The following is a 16,592-nucleotide window of genomic DNA, read 5'->3' as shown; positions in this document are numbered from 1 at the left end:
CTTAACCATAATTTGAAAGTTTCTTAATTACAGTTAGAGTTTTGAACAGAGCAACTAGTGCAAAACACATTTACACTGATCGCTCAATAAATGTTCTGATTTTCAACTGCCATTATGTCTAACGGTTACGTTTTCGGACAACACCCGTTCTGTGTAACTATGGGTAAACTAAAGAAGAGGTTAAACATGCAGTCTAGGCACCCCACTTTAAATGGAAGCTGTACCCTCCCATCGTCCATAGTCTTGCCTTAAAAAGTCATCTGATGCCAGCATTCCTTTACTTTGTTCTGCAAACCAGCTTAATCTTCAGGATGCCAGCATAAAAGAGATTAATCCCAGATCACCATTATATTTGATCATACCCCAGTCCTCTGTAGAGTTGCGCATATCAGGGGGTTGCCGGTGTTCTGTCGATAACTCCAATTCATCGAGAACGCCAATATGACGTCACTTCCGGCTACAGATTACACTAATTGCCTCTATTGCTCATTTGAGTGCGCACCAGAGATTATTCATCTGAAAAGAGGCATACCCTTGGGGAGAACTCATCGAATTCTCCAATAAAAGCCATTGCGCATGCGTATTTTTTATGAGGCAAAAAAACAGACCCTTAAGAAGAACCCATCGAGTGCTACAAGAACTGCTGTTGCGCATACGCGCATTACGTCTAAACACGAGCCCGCCTGTGTTCAATAGCTTTACCCTCATTCCGAGATGTTTAAGAAATATACAAATGATAATAAATATTATGTGTGCTCAGTGGTTTGAAAGCTGAATATCGTGACAAGTGAAAACTTATCTCGGCCTGAGGGTAAAGCTATTGAGCAACAGGCGGGCACGGTGTTTACACGTAATGCGCTCATGCACAACAGCATTTCTAGTAGCACTTGATAAATTCTTCTCAAGGGTCTGTTTTTTGCCTCATAAAAAAATACGCATGCGCAATGGCTTTTATTGGAGAATTCGATGAGTTCTCCCCAAGGGTACGCCTCTTTTCAGATGAATAATCTTGGGTGTGGGCTCGCATGCGCAATGGAGGTAATTAGTGTAATCTGCAGCCGGATGTGACGTCATGTTGGAGTTATCGACAGAACACCGGCAGATTAAATATTATCCCCCTGTAGTTTTAGCCGATTCCTCTTCAGTCAGATTTTATGATGAGCACTTCAGTCACTCCTGACAGTCCCTCCTTACAGAATGAAATAGCGCGCCACTCGCTCCAAGCTTGAACTCTGCTGCCATTTCTCTCTGTGCAGCGCAGGACAAATGGCTTGACTGACAGTTTTTTTTTTTAAAACATATACATATGTGTATACAGTATCCCACAAAAGTGAGTACACCCCTCACATTTTTGTAAATATTTTATTATATCTTTTCATGTGACAACACTGAAGAAATGACACTTTGCTACAATGTAAAGTAGTGAGTGTACAGCCTGTATACCAGTGTAAATTTGCTGTCCCCTCAAATAACTCAACACACAGCCATTAATGCCTAAGCTGTTTGCAACAAAAGTGAGTACACCCCTAAGGGGAAATGCTTAAACTGTCAATTATTTTGTGTGGCCACCATTATTTTCCAGCACTGCCTTAACCCTCTTGGGAATGGAGTTCACTAGAGCTTCACAGGTTGCCACTGGAGTCCTCTTCCACTCCTCCATGATGACATCAAGGAGCTGGTGGATGTTAGAGACCTTGCGCTCCCCCACCTTCTGTTTTGAGGATGCCCCACAGATGCTCAATAGGGTTTAGGTCTGGAGACATGCTTGGCCAGTCCATTACCTTTACCCTCAGCTTCTGTAGCAAGGCAGTGGTCGTCTTGGAGGTGTGTTTGGGGTCGTTATCTTGTTGGAATTCTGCCCTGCGGCCCAGTCTCTGAAGGGAGGGGATCATGCTCTGCCTCAGTATGTCACAGTACATGTTGGCATTCATGGTTCCAACAATGAACTGTAGCTCCCCAGTGCCGGCTACACTCATACAGGCCCAGATAATGACACACTCACCACCATGCTTGACTGTAGGCAAGACACACTTGTCTTTGTACTCCTCACCTGGTTGCCGCTACACACGCTTGACACCATCTGAACCAAATAAGTTTATCTTGGTTTCATTGGACCACAGGACACGGGTTCCAGTAATCCATATCCTTAGTCTGCTTTTCGTCAGCAAACTATTTGCAGGCTTTCTTGTGCATCATCTTTAGAAGAGGCTTCCTTCTGGGACGACAGCCATGCAGATCAATTTGATGCAGTGTGCGGCGTATGGTCTGAGCACTGACGGGCTGAACCCCGACCCCTTCAACCTCTCCAGCAATGCTGGCAGCACTCATACGTCTATTTCTCAAAGACAACCTCTGGATATGATACTGATCACGTGCACTTAAATTCTTTGGTCGAACATGGCAAGACCTGTTCTGAGTGGAACCTGTCCTGTGAAACCGCTGTATGGTCTTGCCCACAATGCTGCAGCTCAGTTTCAAGGTCTTGGCAATCTTCTTATAGCCTAGGCCATCTTTATGTAGAGCAACAATTCTTTTTTTTCAGATCCTCAGAGAGTTCTTTGCCATGAAGTGCCATGTTGAACTTCCAGTGACCAGTATAAGAGAGTGTGAGAGTGATAACACCAAATTTAACACACCTGCTCCCCATTCACACCTGAGACCTTGTAACACTAACGAGTCACATGACACCGGGGAGGGAAAATGGCTAATTGGGCCCAATTTGGACATTTCCACTTAGGAGTGTACTTACTTTTGTTGCCAACGGTTTAGACATTAATGGATGTGTTTTGAGTTATTTTGAGGGGACAGCAAATTTACACTGTTATACAGGCTGTACTCTCACTACTTTACATAGTAAAGTGTCATTTCTTCAGTGTTGTCACATGAAAAGATATAATAAAATATTGCCAAAAATGTGAGGGGTGTACTTGTGTGGGATACTGTGTGTGTATGTATATATATATATATATATGTATTATATATATGTGTGTGTGTGTATGTATGTATGTATGTATGTATATATATATATATATATATATATATATATATATATATATATATATATATATTTAAATATATATTTAACAAATCTAAACAAGTCAGGAGGCTTGCTTTTCCAAGAAAACATCTGGATACACTGTTTCCAATGCAGCAAAGGATTCTTGGTAAGATATGCAAATGAGGTTCACAATGACTCTTTAGTCTGCTTTTACGCAGACGCCCTTTACGCCATAGCATTGCTATATACACAGCTTTTAAGCTTAGCTAGGGTTAGTATAGTGATTTAGACCATCAGAGGACATCTGTTTCATGGGTTTTTGCCACTCATCAGCTGGGAGTAGGTGAATCAAATCACTGCTGGGTGAAGTTGATTTCTGGGAGAAATACAACAACTATATTTATCAACCTCTAGCATAAAGGGTAAAATGAATATTGAAGCCTTGATTTACTAGACTTTGAGAGACTACTCCATAGAGATCTCTATCCTACTCCCCATTGCTGTAAAGCGCATTCACTGTGATTGATAGACCTGTGTACTTGGAAGGAGTTCATTAATAGATGCATAGCATAGAGTTCCCGCTTAAGTGATATTGGCAAATACTCTAAGGCAATAATTCCCAGCACTGTCCTTAAGGCAGGATTGGAGATCACCTGCATCTTAATCAAATTGGTTGAAACACCTGTGCTCAGGTTTGGATACACAATATCTCTGTAGATATTTGTCACTATATCTGCTTCAGAAGAGATGCTGTAGCCTGAAAGACTGCAAGAGATGCTGATCCAGCAAAGTTTGGGGGTTGGGTTTGATGAGTGCTGTTTAAATGAGCAATCAGAATGGCCAAGTGCTGTTTATGGAAGTTCCTGGGCAATAGAAACATAGATATTGACGGCAGATAAGAGCCATAGGCCCAGCAAGTCTGCCCGACCTTACCTAACAGTATAAACTTATCTAGTTCGTAGGATAGCCCTATGCTTGTACCATGCATTTTTAAAGTCCCCCACAGTGTTTGTTGCTACTACCTCTTGAGGAAGTTTATTCCATAAATCAATCACTCTTTCTGTAAAGAAGTGCTTCCTCAAATTACTTCTGAATCTTTTACCCTTTAGCTTGAGCTCATGGCCCCTTGTTCTTGAATTTTCCATTTCTTTCATGTAATTAACAAGAGTCCATGAGCTAGTGACGTATGGGATATACATTCCTACCAGGAGGGGCAAAGTTTCCCAAACCTTAAAATGCCTATAAATACACCCCTCACCACACCCACAAATCAGTTTTACAAACTTTGCCTCCAAGGGAGGTGGTGAAGTAAGTTTGTGCTAGATTCTACGTTGATATGCGCTCCGCAGCAAGTTGGAGCCCGGTTTTCCTCTCAGCGTGCAGTGAATGTCAGAGGGATGTGAAGAGAGTATTGCCTATTGAATGCAGTGATCTCCTTCTACGGGGTCTATTTCATAAGGTTCTCTGTTATCGGTCGTAGAGATTCATCTCTTACCTCCCTTTTCAGATCGACGATATACTCTTATATTTACCATTTCCTCTACTGATTCTCGTTTCAGTACTGGTTTGGCTTTCTACAAACATGTAGATGAGTGTCCTGGGGTAAGTAAGTCTTATTTTCTGTGACACTCTAAGCTATGGTTGGGCACTTTATTTATAAAGTTCTAAATATATGTATTCAAACATTTATTTGCCTTGACTCAGAATGTTCAACTTTCCTTATTTCCAGACAGTCAGTTTCATATTTGGGATTATGCATTGAATTATCATATTTTTTCTTACCTCAAAAATTTGACTTTTTTCCCTGTGGGCTGTTAGGCTCGCGGGGGCTGAAAATGCTTCATTTTATTGCGTCATTCTTGGCGCAGACTTTTTTGGCGCAAAAATTATTTTCCGTTTCCGGCGTCATACGTGTCGCCGGAAGTTGCGTCATTTTTTGACGTTATTTTGCGTCAAAGATGTCGGCGTTCCGGATGTGGCGTCATTTTTGGCGCCAAAAGCATTTAGGCGCCAAATAATGTGGGCGTCTTTTTTGGCGCTAAAAAATATGGGCGTCATTTTTGTCTCCACATTATTTAAGTCTCATTATTTATTGCTTCTGGTTGCTAGAAGCTTGTTCACTGGCATTTTTTTCCCATTCCTGAAACTGTCATTTAAGGAATTTGATCAATTTTGCTTTATATGTTGTTTTTTTCTTTTACATATTGCAAGATGTTCCACGTTGCAACTGAGTCAGAAGTTACTACAGGAAAATCACTGCACAGTGCTGGAGCTACCAAGCTAAGTCTGCTATAAACTTTTGGTATCTGTTTCTCCAGCTGTTATTGTATTGCATGTCATGTCAAACTTATTAATGCAGATAAAATTTCCTTTAGTACTGTTACATTACCTGTTGCTGTCCGTCAACATCTAATTTTCAGAGTGTTCCTGATAACATAAGAGATTTTATTTTTTAAATCCATTAAGAAGGCTATGTCTGTTATTTCTCCTTCTAGTATACATAAAAGTCTTTTAAAACTTCTCTTTTTTTCAGATGAATTTTTAAATGAACATCATCATTCTGATACTGATAATGGTTCTTCTGGTTCAGAGGTTTCTGTCTCAGAGGTTGATGCTGATAAATCTTTGTATTTGTTCAAGATGGAATTTATTCGTTCTTTACTTAAAGAAGTGTTATTTGCATTAGAAATAGAGGATTCTGGTCCTCTTGATACTAAATGTAAACGTTTAAATAAGGTTTTTAAATCTCCTGTAGTTATTCCAGAAGTGTTTTATCTCCCTGATGCTATTTCTGAAGTAATTTCCAGGGAATGGAATAATTTGGGTAATTTATTTACTCCTTCTAGACGTTTAAGCAAATTATATCCTGTGCCATCTGACAGATTAGAGTTTGTTGGGACAAAAATCCCTAAGGTTATGGGGCTGTCTCTACTCCTGCTAATGTACTACTATTCCTATGGCAGATAGTACTTCATTTAAGGATCCTTTAGATAGGAAAATTGAATCCTTTCTAAGAAAAGCTTACTTATGTTCAGGTAATCTTCTTAGACCTGCTATATTTTTAGCGGATGTTGCTGCAGCTTCAACTTTTTTGGTTAGAAGCTTTAGCGCAACAAGTAACAGATCATAATTTTATAGCATTATTATTATTCTATAACATGCTAATAATTTTATTGGTGATACCATCTTTTGATATCATTAGAGTTGATGTCAGGTATATGTCTCTAGCTATTTTAGCTAGAAAAGCTTTATGGATTAAACTTGGAATGCTGACATGTCTTCTAAGTCAACTTTGCTTTCCCTTTCTTTCCAGGGTAAATAATCATTTCGTTCCTTTCCTCACAACAAGGAACAAAAGCCTGATCCTTCATCCTCAGGAGCGGTATCAGTTTGGAAACTATTTCCAGTTTGGAATATATCCAAGCCTTATAGAAACCTATAGCCAGCTCCTAAGTACCTATGAAGGTGCGGCCCTTATTCCAGCTCAGCTGGTATGGGGCAGATTACGTTTTCTTCAAAGAAATTTGGATCAATTCCGTTCTTAATCTCTGGTTTCAGAAACATTGTTTCAGAAAGGTACAGAATTGGCTTCAAGTTAAGGCCTCCTGCTAAGAGATTCTTTTCTTTCCCGTGTCCCAATTGACACAGCAAGGCTCAGCATTTCTGAAATGTGTTTCAGATCTAGAGTTGGCTGGAGTATTTATGCCAGTTCCAGTTCTGGAACAGGGGCTGGGGTTTTATTTTATCTCTTCATTGTACCAAAGAAGGTCAATTCCTTCAGACCAGTTCTGGATCTATCATTATTGAATCGTTATGTTAGGATACCAACATTCAAGATGGTTACTGTAGGACTATCCTGCCTTTTGTTTAGCAAGGGCATTATATGTCTACAATAGATTTACAGGATGTGTATCTGCATATTCCGATTCATCCAGATCACTTTTAGTGTCTGAGATTCTCTTTTTAGACAAGCATTACCAGTTTTGTGGCTCTACTATTTGGCCTAGCCTCAGTTCCAAGAATTTTTTTCAAAGGTTCTCGGTGCCCTTCTTTCTGTAATCAGAGAATAGGGTTTTGGTATTTCCTTATTTGGACGATATCTTGGTACTTGCTCAGTCTTCTCATTTTCGAAGAATCTCATACGAATCGACTTGTGTTGTTTCTTCAAGTTCATGGTTGGAGGATCAATTTACCAATCAGTTTATTGATTCCTCAGACAAGGGTAACCTTTTTAGGTTTCTAGATAAATTCAGTGTCTATGACTCTGTCCTTGTCAGACAAGAGAAGTTTAACATTGATATCAGCTTGTCAAAACCTTCAGTCACAATCATTCCCTTTGGTAGCCTTATGCATGGAAATGTTGGATCTTAGGACTGCCGCATCAGATGCGATCTCCTTTGCTCGTTTTCACATGCGACCTCTTCAGCTCTGTATGCTGAACCAATGGTGCAGGGATTACTCAAAGATATCTCAATTAATATCTTTAAACCGATTTTACGACACTCTCTGACATGGTGGACAGATCACCATCGTTTAGTTCAGGGGGCTTCTTTGTTCTTCCGACCTGGACTATAATCTCAACAGATACGAGTCTTACAGGTTGGGGAGCTGTGTGGGGGTATCTGACGGCACAAGGGGTTTGGGAATCTCAGGAGGTGAGATTTCCGATCAATATTTTGGAACCCCGTGCAATTTTCAGAGCTCTTCAGTCTTGGCCTCTTCTGAAGAGAGAGTTGTTCATTGTTTTCAGATAAGACATTGTCACAACTGTGGCATACATCAATCATCAAGGAGGGACTCACAGTCCTCTGGCTATGAAAGAAGTATCTCGAATTTTGGTTTGGGCGGAATCCAGCTCCTGTCTAATCTCTGCGGTTTATATCCCAGGTATGGACAATTGGAAAGCGGATTATCTCAGTCGCCAAACGTTGCATCCGGGCGAATGGTCTCTTCACCCAGAGGTATTTCTTCAGATTGTTCAAATGTGGGAACTTCCAGAAATAGTTCTGATGGCTTCTCATCTAAACAAGAAACTTCCCAGGTATCTGTCCAGATCCCGGGATCCTCAGGCGGAGGCAGTGGATGCATTTTCACTTCCTTGGAAGTATCATCCTGCCTATATCTTTCCGCCTCTAGTTCTTCTTCCAAGAGTAATCTCCAAGATTCTGAAGGAATGCTCGTTTGTTCTGCTGGTAGCTCCGGCATGGCCTCACAGGTTTTGGTATGCGGATCTTGTCCGGATGGCCTCTTGCCAACCGTGGACTCTTCCGTTAAGACCAGACCTTTTGTCTCAAGGTCCTTTTTTCCATCAGGATCTGAAATCCTTAAATTTAAAGGTATGGAGATTGAACGCTTGATTCTTGGTCAAAGAGGTTTCTCTGACTCTGTGATTAATACTATGTTACAGGCTCGTACATCTGTATCCAGAGAGATATATTATAGAGTCTGGAAGACTTATATTTCTTGGTGTCTTTCTCATCATTTTTCTTGGCATTCTTTTAGAATACCGAGAATATTACAATTTCTTCAGGATGGTTTAGATAAGGGTTTGTCCGCAAGTTCCTTGAAAGGTCAAATCTCTGCTCTTTCTGTTCTTTTTCACAGAAAGATTGCTATTCTTCCTGATATTCATTGTTTTGTACAAGCTTTGGTTTGTATAAAGCCTGTCATTAAGTCAATTTCTCCTCCTTGGAGTTTGAATTTGGTTCTGGGGGCTCTTCAAGCTCCTCCACTTTGAACCTATGCATTCATTGGATATTAATTACTTTCTTGGAAAGTTTTGTTCCTTTTGGCCATCTCTTCTGCCAGAAGAGTTTCTGAATTATCTGCTCTTTCTTATGAGTCTCCTTTTCTGATTCTTCATCAGGATAAGGCGGTGTTGCGAACTTCTTTTGAATTTTTACCTAAAGTTGTGAATTCCAACAACATTAGTAGAGAAATTGTGGTTCCTTCATTATGTCCTAATCCTAAGAATTCTAAGGAGAAATCGTTGCATTCTTTGGATGTTGTTAGAGCTTTGAAATATTATGTTGAAGCTACGAAATCTTTCTGTAAGACTTCTAGTCTATTTGTTTTCTTTTCCGGTTCTAGGAAAGGCCAGAAAGCTTCTGCCATTTCTTTGGCATCTTGGTTGAAATCTTTAATTCATCTTGCCTATGTTGAGTCGGGTAAAATTCCGCCTCAGAGAATTACAGCTCATTCTACTAGGTCAGTATCTACTTCCTGGGCGTTTAGGAATGAAGCTTCGGTTGACCAGATCTGCAAAGCAGCAACTTGGTCCTCTTTGCATACTTTTACTAAATTCTACCATTTTGATGTATTTTCTTCTTCTGAAGCAGTTTTTGGTAGAAAAGTTCTTCAGGCAGCGGTTTCAGTTTGAATCTTCTGCTTATGTTTTTTGTTAAACTTTATTTTGGGTGTGGATTATTTTCAGCAGGAATTGGCTGTCTTTATTTTATCCCTCCCTCTCTAGTGACTCTTGTGTGGAAAGATCCACATCTTGGGTAGTCATTATCCCATACGTCACTAGCTCATGGACTCTTGTTAATTACATGAAAGAAAACATAATTTATGTAAGAACTTACCTGATAAATTCATTTCTTTCATATTAACAAGAGTCCATGAGGCCCACCCTTTTTTGGGGTGGTTATGATTTTTTTGTATAAAGCACAATTATTCCAATTCCTTATTTTATATGCTTCGCACTTTTTTTCTTATCACCCCACTTCTTGGCTATTCGTTAAACTGATTTGTGGGTGTGGTGAGGGGTGTATTTATAGGCATTTTAAGGTTTGGGAAACTTTGCCCCTCCTGGTAGGAATGTATATCCCATACGTCACTAGCTCATGGACTCTTGTTAATATGAAAGAAATGAATTTATCAGGTAAGTTCTTACATAAATTATGTTTTTATGTAAAATACCCACAGCCTCAGTTTTACTAAACCCTTTAATGTACTTGAAAGTTGCTATCATATCACCTCTTTCCCTTCTCTCCTCTAAGCTATACATATTTAGGTCATTGAGCCTATCCTGGTAAGTTTTATTTTTTAGACCATGTACCATTTTGGTAGCCCTCCTTTGCACAGATTCAAGTTTGTTAATATCCTTCTGAAGATATGGTCTCCAGAACTGCACACAATACTCAAGATGAGGCCTAACTAATGATCTATAAAGTGGCATAAGAACCTTACTATTTCTGCTGCAAATACCTCTACCAATACATCCAAGCAATGAGAGAATGTTTTGTGCCGGGGCAGCCTGGTCTGGGCAGTTCATGTAAAAGATGAGTTCAGAGAGATCTCTCTGTTTGTACAGTTGGTTTTATTGGTGAAGGGCCTGCCACAATGTAATGAATGATCCCCTATAGCGAACTTGATTAGGAGAGCATGATCTTCTCTTAAAGGGGTGTTCAATACTAAATAAATGCTAGAATTCAAATGATGTTAGTTGTTTAAATATTTAAAAAATAAGTCAATCTTTTTCACCTCCATAAAATAACGTATGTTGCCATTTTGTATTACCTTATCTCCCATGCTGAGGCCAATTAACGAGATCTATAAATTAATTAGTAATTTAATATTTATTTAGTGTTTAAAGGGACATGACACCCAATTTTTTTTCTTTCATGATTTTTGATAGAGTATACAATTTTTTTTTTACCAATTTACTTATATTGTCAAATTTGCTTCTCTTGTTATTATTTGTTGAAGAGATATCTAGAAAGGTAGCATGCACACATCTGCAGCACTAGATGACAGGAAATAGCGCTGCCATCTAGTGTTCTTGCTAATGTGTAACATTGTTGCAATACCACTACCATATAGTACTGCAGACACGTGCACGCTCCTGAACTTACCTTGCTGCTTTTCAACAAAGGATAATGAGAAAACAGAAAATTTGATACTAGAAGTACATTGGAAAGTTGTTTAAAATGGTATGTTCTACGTGAATCATGAAAGAAATATTTTGGGCTTTATGTCCCTTTAATGTTTATTAAATGCAGTAACATGATGTGATATTTTGTTGAGCGTCACCAGCCTGTTTGGGGTTTGATAGTGTGACTACCTGTAGCACATGTCACACAGTAGTAATGTGGTTAGCTGAGACTCTAATCCTTTTTTATATTATGTCTACAGGTTTCTGCTGTGGACTCATTGGATGGACCTCTGCACCAAGTCGAGGGACTCAGTGATTTAAGACTGGAGCTTCACAGTAAGAAACTAAACATGCATTCTGTGCTTATTGATGAGCTTCACCGGCACTTGTATATCAAGTCCACCAGCCGAATTGGTCATTGGAACAAGGACAAGATGGGGAGCAGGTAAATTAAAACAAGTTTCTTTTCTCTTAACTATATCTCAGTCTTGCTCTCAGTATCTTAGATCTGCGGTTGGCAGGTCATTGCGGGGTCCTTATCTGTCACGTTGGAAATTAAAATGATGGTTAACTTTAACTTGTTTAATTACAAGATTTTTAATCATAAAATAAAAGATGGGGACTTTCATTCCTAAAAAGGCTGGATGCCAAAGGGAGTGCTATATGATTGGCTACAGCCTGAATCATCAGTGAAGTAGGAAATAGACTATCTGTTACGGTCAGAGGAACCGTGACATATAGGAAATCATGAAATTGTAATTAATAAAAAAAAAATTAAAGGGACAGTCTAGTCAAAATTAAACTTTCATGATCAGATAGGGCATGTCATTTTAAACAAACAACATTTTGCTTACGCCCGTGGACTTATTAATGAGTGGTAAAATGTATATTAATATAAAAGTGTTGGTTATGCAAAACTGGGGAATGGGTAATAAAGGGATTATCTATAACAATAACAATTCTTGAGTAGACTGTTCCTTTAAGCGTTTCCAAAGCCTTTCATGAATGAAAACCCCCATCTTTTAGTTTATGATTACAAATATTGTAGCTAAAAAAGTTAAAGTTTACCATCACTTTGAACTTTCCAAAAAAGAAGACGGCACATTGTAGCTCTCGCTTTCAAACAGCTTATAAATTGGATTCCACTTCTTGGTCTAGGAAACCGCTGAGAGACAGGCTGCTGCAGAAGCAGCTGAGAGAGAGTCTCTGGCTGCTGAAAGACAGGCTGCTGAATGACAGGCTGAGAGAGAGTATCAGCTTCAGCTTGTGCGGTTGGAGAGAGGGTTGGTCTCACCTGTTGTTAGTGAGCCTATAGACCCACCTGTTCCCAGAGTGCATGCAGAGAATTTTCCCACTCTGGAGAAAGATGGCGATGTGGATGTATTTCTGCGCAGCTTTGAGGAAGTTTGCAGACAGTTCCAGCTGCCAAGGGAGCAGTGGGCCAAGTATCTTACCCCTGGTCTGAAATGTCCTGCACTGGAGGCTTTTGCTGAACTACCCCCATAGTTTGATCAGGACTATGATGCCATTAAAACTGCACTGAAGAGGACATATAATCTTACTCCTGAGGTGTACAGGACGAAATTCCGTTTTCTGCAGAAAGGTACGTCAGAGAGCTATACTGCAGTTGTTGGAAACCTGATGACAGCCTTTAAACAGTGGATCAGAGGGCTAAAGATTGCCACTATAGAAGAGCTGGAAGATCTGATGGTAAAGGAGCAATTTATGCAGCTGTGCCCAGCAGAAGTCCAAGAATGGGTTTTGGATTGTAAACCCAAAACAGCATTGGAAGCGGGTGAGCTTGCAGATTTTTACACAGCCAACAGGTCACCAGGGAATGGGAGAAAATCCTTTGTTAAGGGGGCATCCACCTGGAAAGGAGCTGCTCCACGACCCCCCTTCACAAAACCTGTTGTGCCTTTGTTTAATGTGTCTGCTCCCTCTGGGAAAGGAGGGGCAAGTGCTGCACCTGGGCAGGGGGATACCTGCAGGTGTTTTGCTTGCAACAAAGTGGGCCACATCAGTTCCACTTGCCCAGAGAAGATTAAGTTGGTGCAATCAGCTGGAGTGGGTAATCCCTCAGAAGTACCAGCATCTGTTTTGTTCATTACAAATCCAGAGAAAAGCAACCAGAAAAATTTGCAACCTGTGCTTGTCGGAACTAAGGTAACACTTGGGCTTCAGGACACAGGTGCAGTAGTGACTCTTGTGCGTCCAGGGCTGGTAAACTCTAAGGACATTATTCCTGGCAGGACTGTAGCAGTTAAAGGGATTGGGGGAATGCAACTTGCAGTGCCTATGGCACGTGTATATCTTGATTGGGGAGTGGGGAGAGGTTTAAGAAATGTGGGGGTATCTGAAAATATTCCTAATGACGCTTTACTGGGTACTGATCTGGGTAGATTGTTATCTCTTTATGTGCCTGACAATGGCACATGTGACCTAATGACATTAGTTGTGGACCCTTATGTGAAAAGGGCTGTGTGTAAAAATGCTCAGAGACATTCTGACCAGAAGGGAGGACAGAGTGCATGTGTGCAAAGTGCTGTGTCTGAACTGGGGGGTGTCTGTGCTGAGATGTGAAACTGTAAGAGGAGAGACTGACTGGGGAGAAAGACAGATAGATGGTGTGTGTCTTCCTATGATTGAACCAGCAGTATCTGCAGAATTAAAGTTTACTGTACAGTGTGAGACTGACTGGGGAGAAAGGCAGATAGCCTGTGTGGGTCTGTCTGTGCCTAAACCGAGCTTAACTGTACAGGAGAAACTGTCGGTGAGAGGAGGCAGATGAGTGGTGAGTGTTTCTGTGATTGAATCAGTGGATTATATAATAGAAGGAAGTGAGGATATGGGGGGAGAGAATGACTGGGTGACTGGGCTGCTGGATGATGTGGAAAGACAGGATATATGGGATAAACGGGAGAAGGAATATATGTGGTTGTCTGCACCAGTGTCAGAAGGATCCCAAATTCTGTGTGAGGATGTGAAGTGGCAGACTGACTGTGAGAGAGAGCAGGGGGAGAATGTAGCCCCCTCTATGACAGATGCAGCAGCGTCCCAGAATCCAGAGTGTGTGGGGGAGGAGGGTACAGGATACTCGTTGAGGGACCCCCAGAGTGAGTGTGAAAGATTGTGGGTGACAGAGACCCCAGTAACCTCAGCTGTGACCTATAAACAGACTGCACAGACTAGGGGACAGAGACTGGCACACACTGCAGACACAGGAGGGAGGAGTACAGAGAAGTGCATTTACACAGCCCCACAGTGCCATTCAGCAGATACACTGATAGGTGTGCAGCATCATAGTCCCCAGCAAGCTCAGTAGCTAGGACTTACAGTGGAGAAGAGGGGGGCAGTTAAGCAACCCCCTACCAACTATAACAAAGTGCAGGAGTACAGGAATTCTACTCCAGTGGGAGGGCAAGAGCCCTGGGTAGTTAAGAAGCAACTGACAGCACAAACTATGTTCAGAGAGCACACAATATGTAGTAAGACCCTAGGCTTCACAGACACCTCTGTTACAGGGTATGATGTACCATTCAGGGACAATATGCAAGCCTTATTGGGGAAGGTACTGGCAAAACCCAGAGATGCCAATGCCATTTTCCTACAAAAACAGTTGCAGGATTTTACTGCCAGAGAGGGAGTGTATGAGATGGAGCAAAATGTTCTTGTACTAACACTCATGAGGCAGAACAAGCTACAGGCTGCATGGGAGGGTCCCTGCAATACATTAAATCAGCTGGGTAGAGCAACTAGTGTGTCATTTTTTAATGGAGGGCATCATGATGGCAAAACTGCTAGGTGCAACTTGTCTGGCAATGGTGTTCTCACCGCAAGGGGACGCTCCCTTTTTATATGCAGCTGGAGTGGCTTGCGGCCACCTCCCTTTTGCATCTCTTATTGGGGGAGGTGTCACGAATACCTCATGATTTAGCTGCCATGGGGTTAATTCTCTTTAGCCTGTGAGCTAAAAAACATTTGTTTTTTCAAGAAGAACTGTGTCCTGTGTTTGTTTGTTTTTTTGTGATAAAACCAGACCCCATTATAAATTGTTTCAGAGTTCCACTTGAATAAATGTTATCATATAGGCATTGGTGCATTCAGGCTGTAGAAGTGTCGGTTTTAGAGACAGAGAACAGTGCCTCTTCACAGAAACTGATGAGGTCAATAAAGGGACATGGGTATAAGGTAGATATGTGTTTAAAACATGTTATGACATTAGATGAAGGTAAATATGACAACCATGTCATATTTGGTATTAAATTGTTTATCACAATGTAAATAAGATATTTCCTTTCTGTCTATATGAAAATGGATGTATCTAGCAGAAATTATGATGTGTTCTATAATTTCAGGCAAAGACTTAGAGTTTATTGACGGTCGTAAAAGATAAGGGGATTCTCAGCCCCTGCAAAGAGGGTTGGGCAAGCAACCTGATCTCCTGAAAAAGGTATAAGGGTCTTGTGTTTTAACACTGAAATTGTCATTCTTACAAGGGAAGCTGTCCCTAAACGGAGTAAGGACCCATTGCGTTGCATATCTTGAGACTAGTAAAGTATTAAATCTGTTTTTTTTCCTTTTTTTATTTTAAAAACGTTTTGCTGTGTGTAATTTTACTTGTAACAACTTTTTTATTAATAATGCATTGTGCATACTATTTTTGGCATAATAAATAATTTATTAAGCTTTGGCCTTTGTCTAATAATTGAACCACGTTACTGAAAGAGACTGGAGTATTAGAACTTTATATTTTAGGTTATTTTTTGCTAAATTGTATTTTGAGAGTTAATGTGTAAGTCTGGGTTTTTCCTTAGACTTTTCCCTTTAATAAATCATAAGTGGTGGCAGCATAGTTAGTTTAGTGTGGGTGGCATTAAAGGGGAGTTTTGGGCATTTCTTTTATGTCTAGTACAGACTAAAGAGTGTTGTTAACCCTTGCACCCACTGAACTAAATCACAAGCTTGCCTGGCATGGCTAGATTGTGACATATTAGTGACAGTAAAAGGGGTCTGATAAACCTTTCTGTGCCAAACAAGTGACTGGCGCAGGGTTGGATAACCTTGGTCGTCACACCTGGTACTTCTTTTAATCCTTCTTCTAGGTTTAAGAAATCATATCCTTTACTTGTGGCTAATTTAGAGTTGTGGGAAAAAGTTGATGGGGCTATTTCCACTCTTGCCAAATGTACTACTATTCCTATGGAAGATAGTACTTCTTTTAAGGATCCTTTAGACAGGAAGATTGAATCTTATCTCAGAAAAGCTTATTTACATTTTGGCTATATTCTTAGACCTGCCATTTCTATGGCTGATGTAGCTGCTGTTTAAACCTTTTTGGTTGGACAGTTTAGGACAACAGGTAGTAGATCCTGATATGTCTAGCATTGTTCTTTTGCTTCAACATGCTAATCATTTCATTTGTGATGCTATAGTTGATGTCATTAAGATCGAATCTATGTCTTTAGCTATTTTAGCTAGAAGAGCTTTATGGTTTAAATCATGGAATGCTGACATGGTGTCTAAATCTAGATTACTATCTCTATCTTTCCAGGGTAATAATTTCTCCAACATTGGTGTGTCCGGTCCACGGCGTCATCCATAACTTGTGGGATATTCTCCTCCCCTACAGGGAATGGCAAGGAGAGCACACAGCAAGAGCTGTCCATATAGCCGCTCCCAGGCTCCGCCCCCCCAGTCATTCTCCTTGCCGCTCTG

At 40.5% G+C, this 16,592-nt stretch overlaps 1 protein-coding gene across 1 annotated transcript in view; it reads left to right on the top strand.

Moving 5' to 3' along the window:
• EXOC4 (exocyst complex component 4) overlaps positions 1-16,592 on the top strand; it is a 1,163,948-nt gene that overhangs the window by 117,211 nt on the left and 1,030,145 nt on the right. Inside the window, exon 4 of the mRNA XM_053716390.1 lies at positions 11,135-11,319. Within this exon, the coding sequence (XP_053572365.1) occupies positions 11,135-11,319 (185 nt within the window). The remainder of the gene's footprint in view (positions 1-11,134; positions 11,320-16,592) is intronic.

Source organism: Bombina bombina, chromosome 6 (genome assembly GCF_027579735.1).
Source record: "Bombina bombina isolate aBomBom1 chromosome 6, aBomBom1.pri, whole genome shotgun sequence".
Lineage (NCBI taxonomy): Eukaryota > Metazoa > Chordata > Amphibia > Anura > Bombinatoridae > Bombina > Bombina bombina.
The sequence above is the reverse complement of the archived record's forward strand: the minus strand, read 5'-3'. Positions and strand labels throughout refer to the sequence as shown.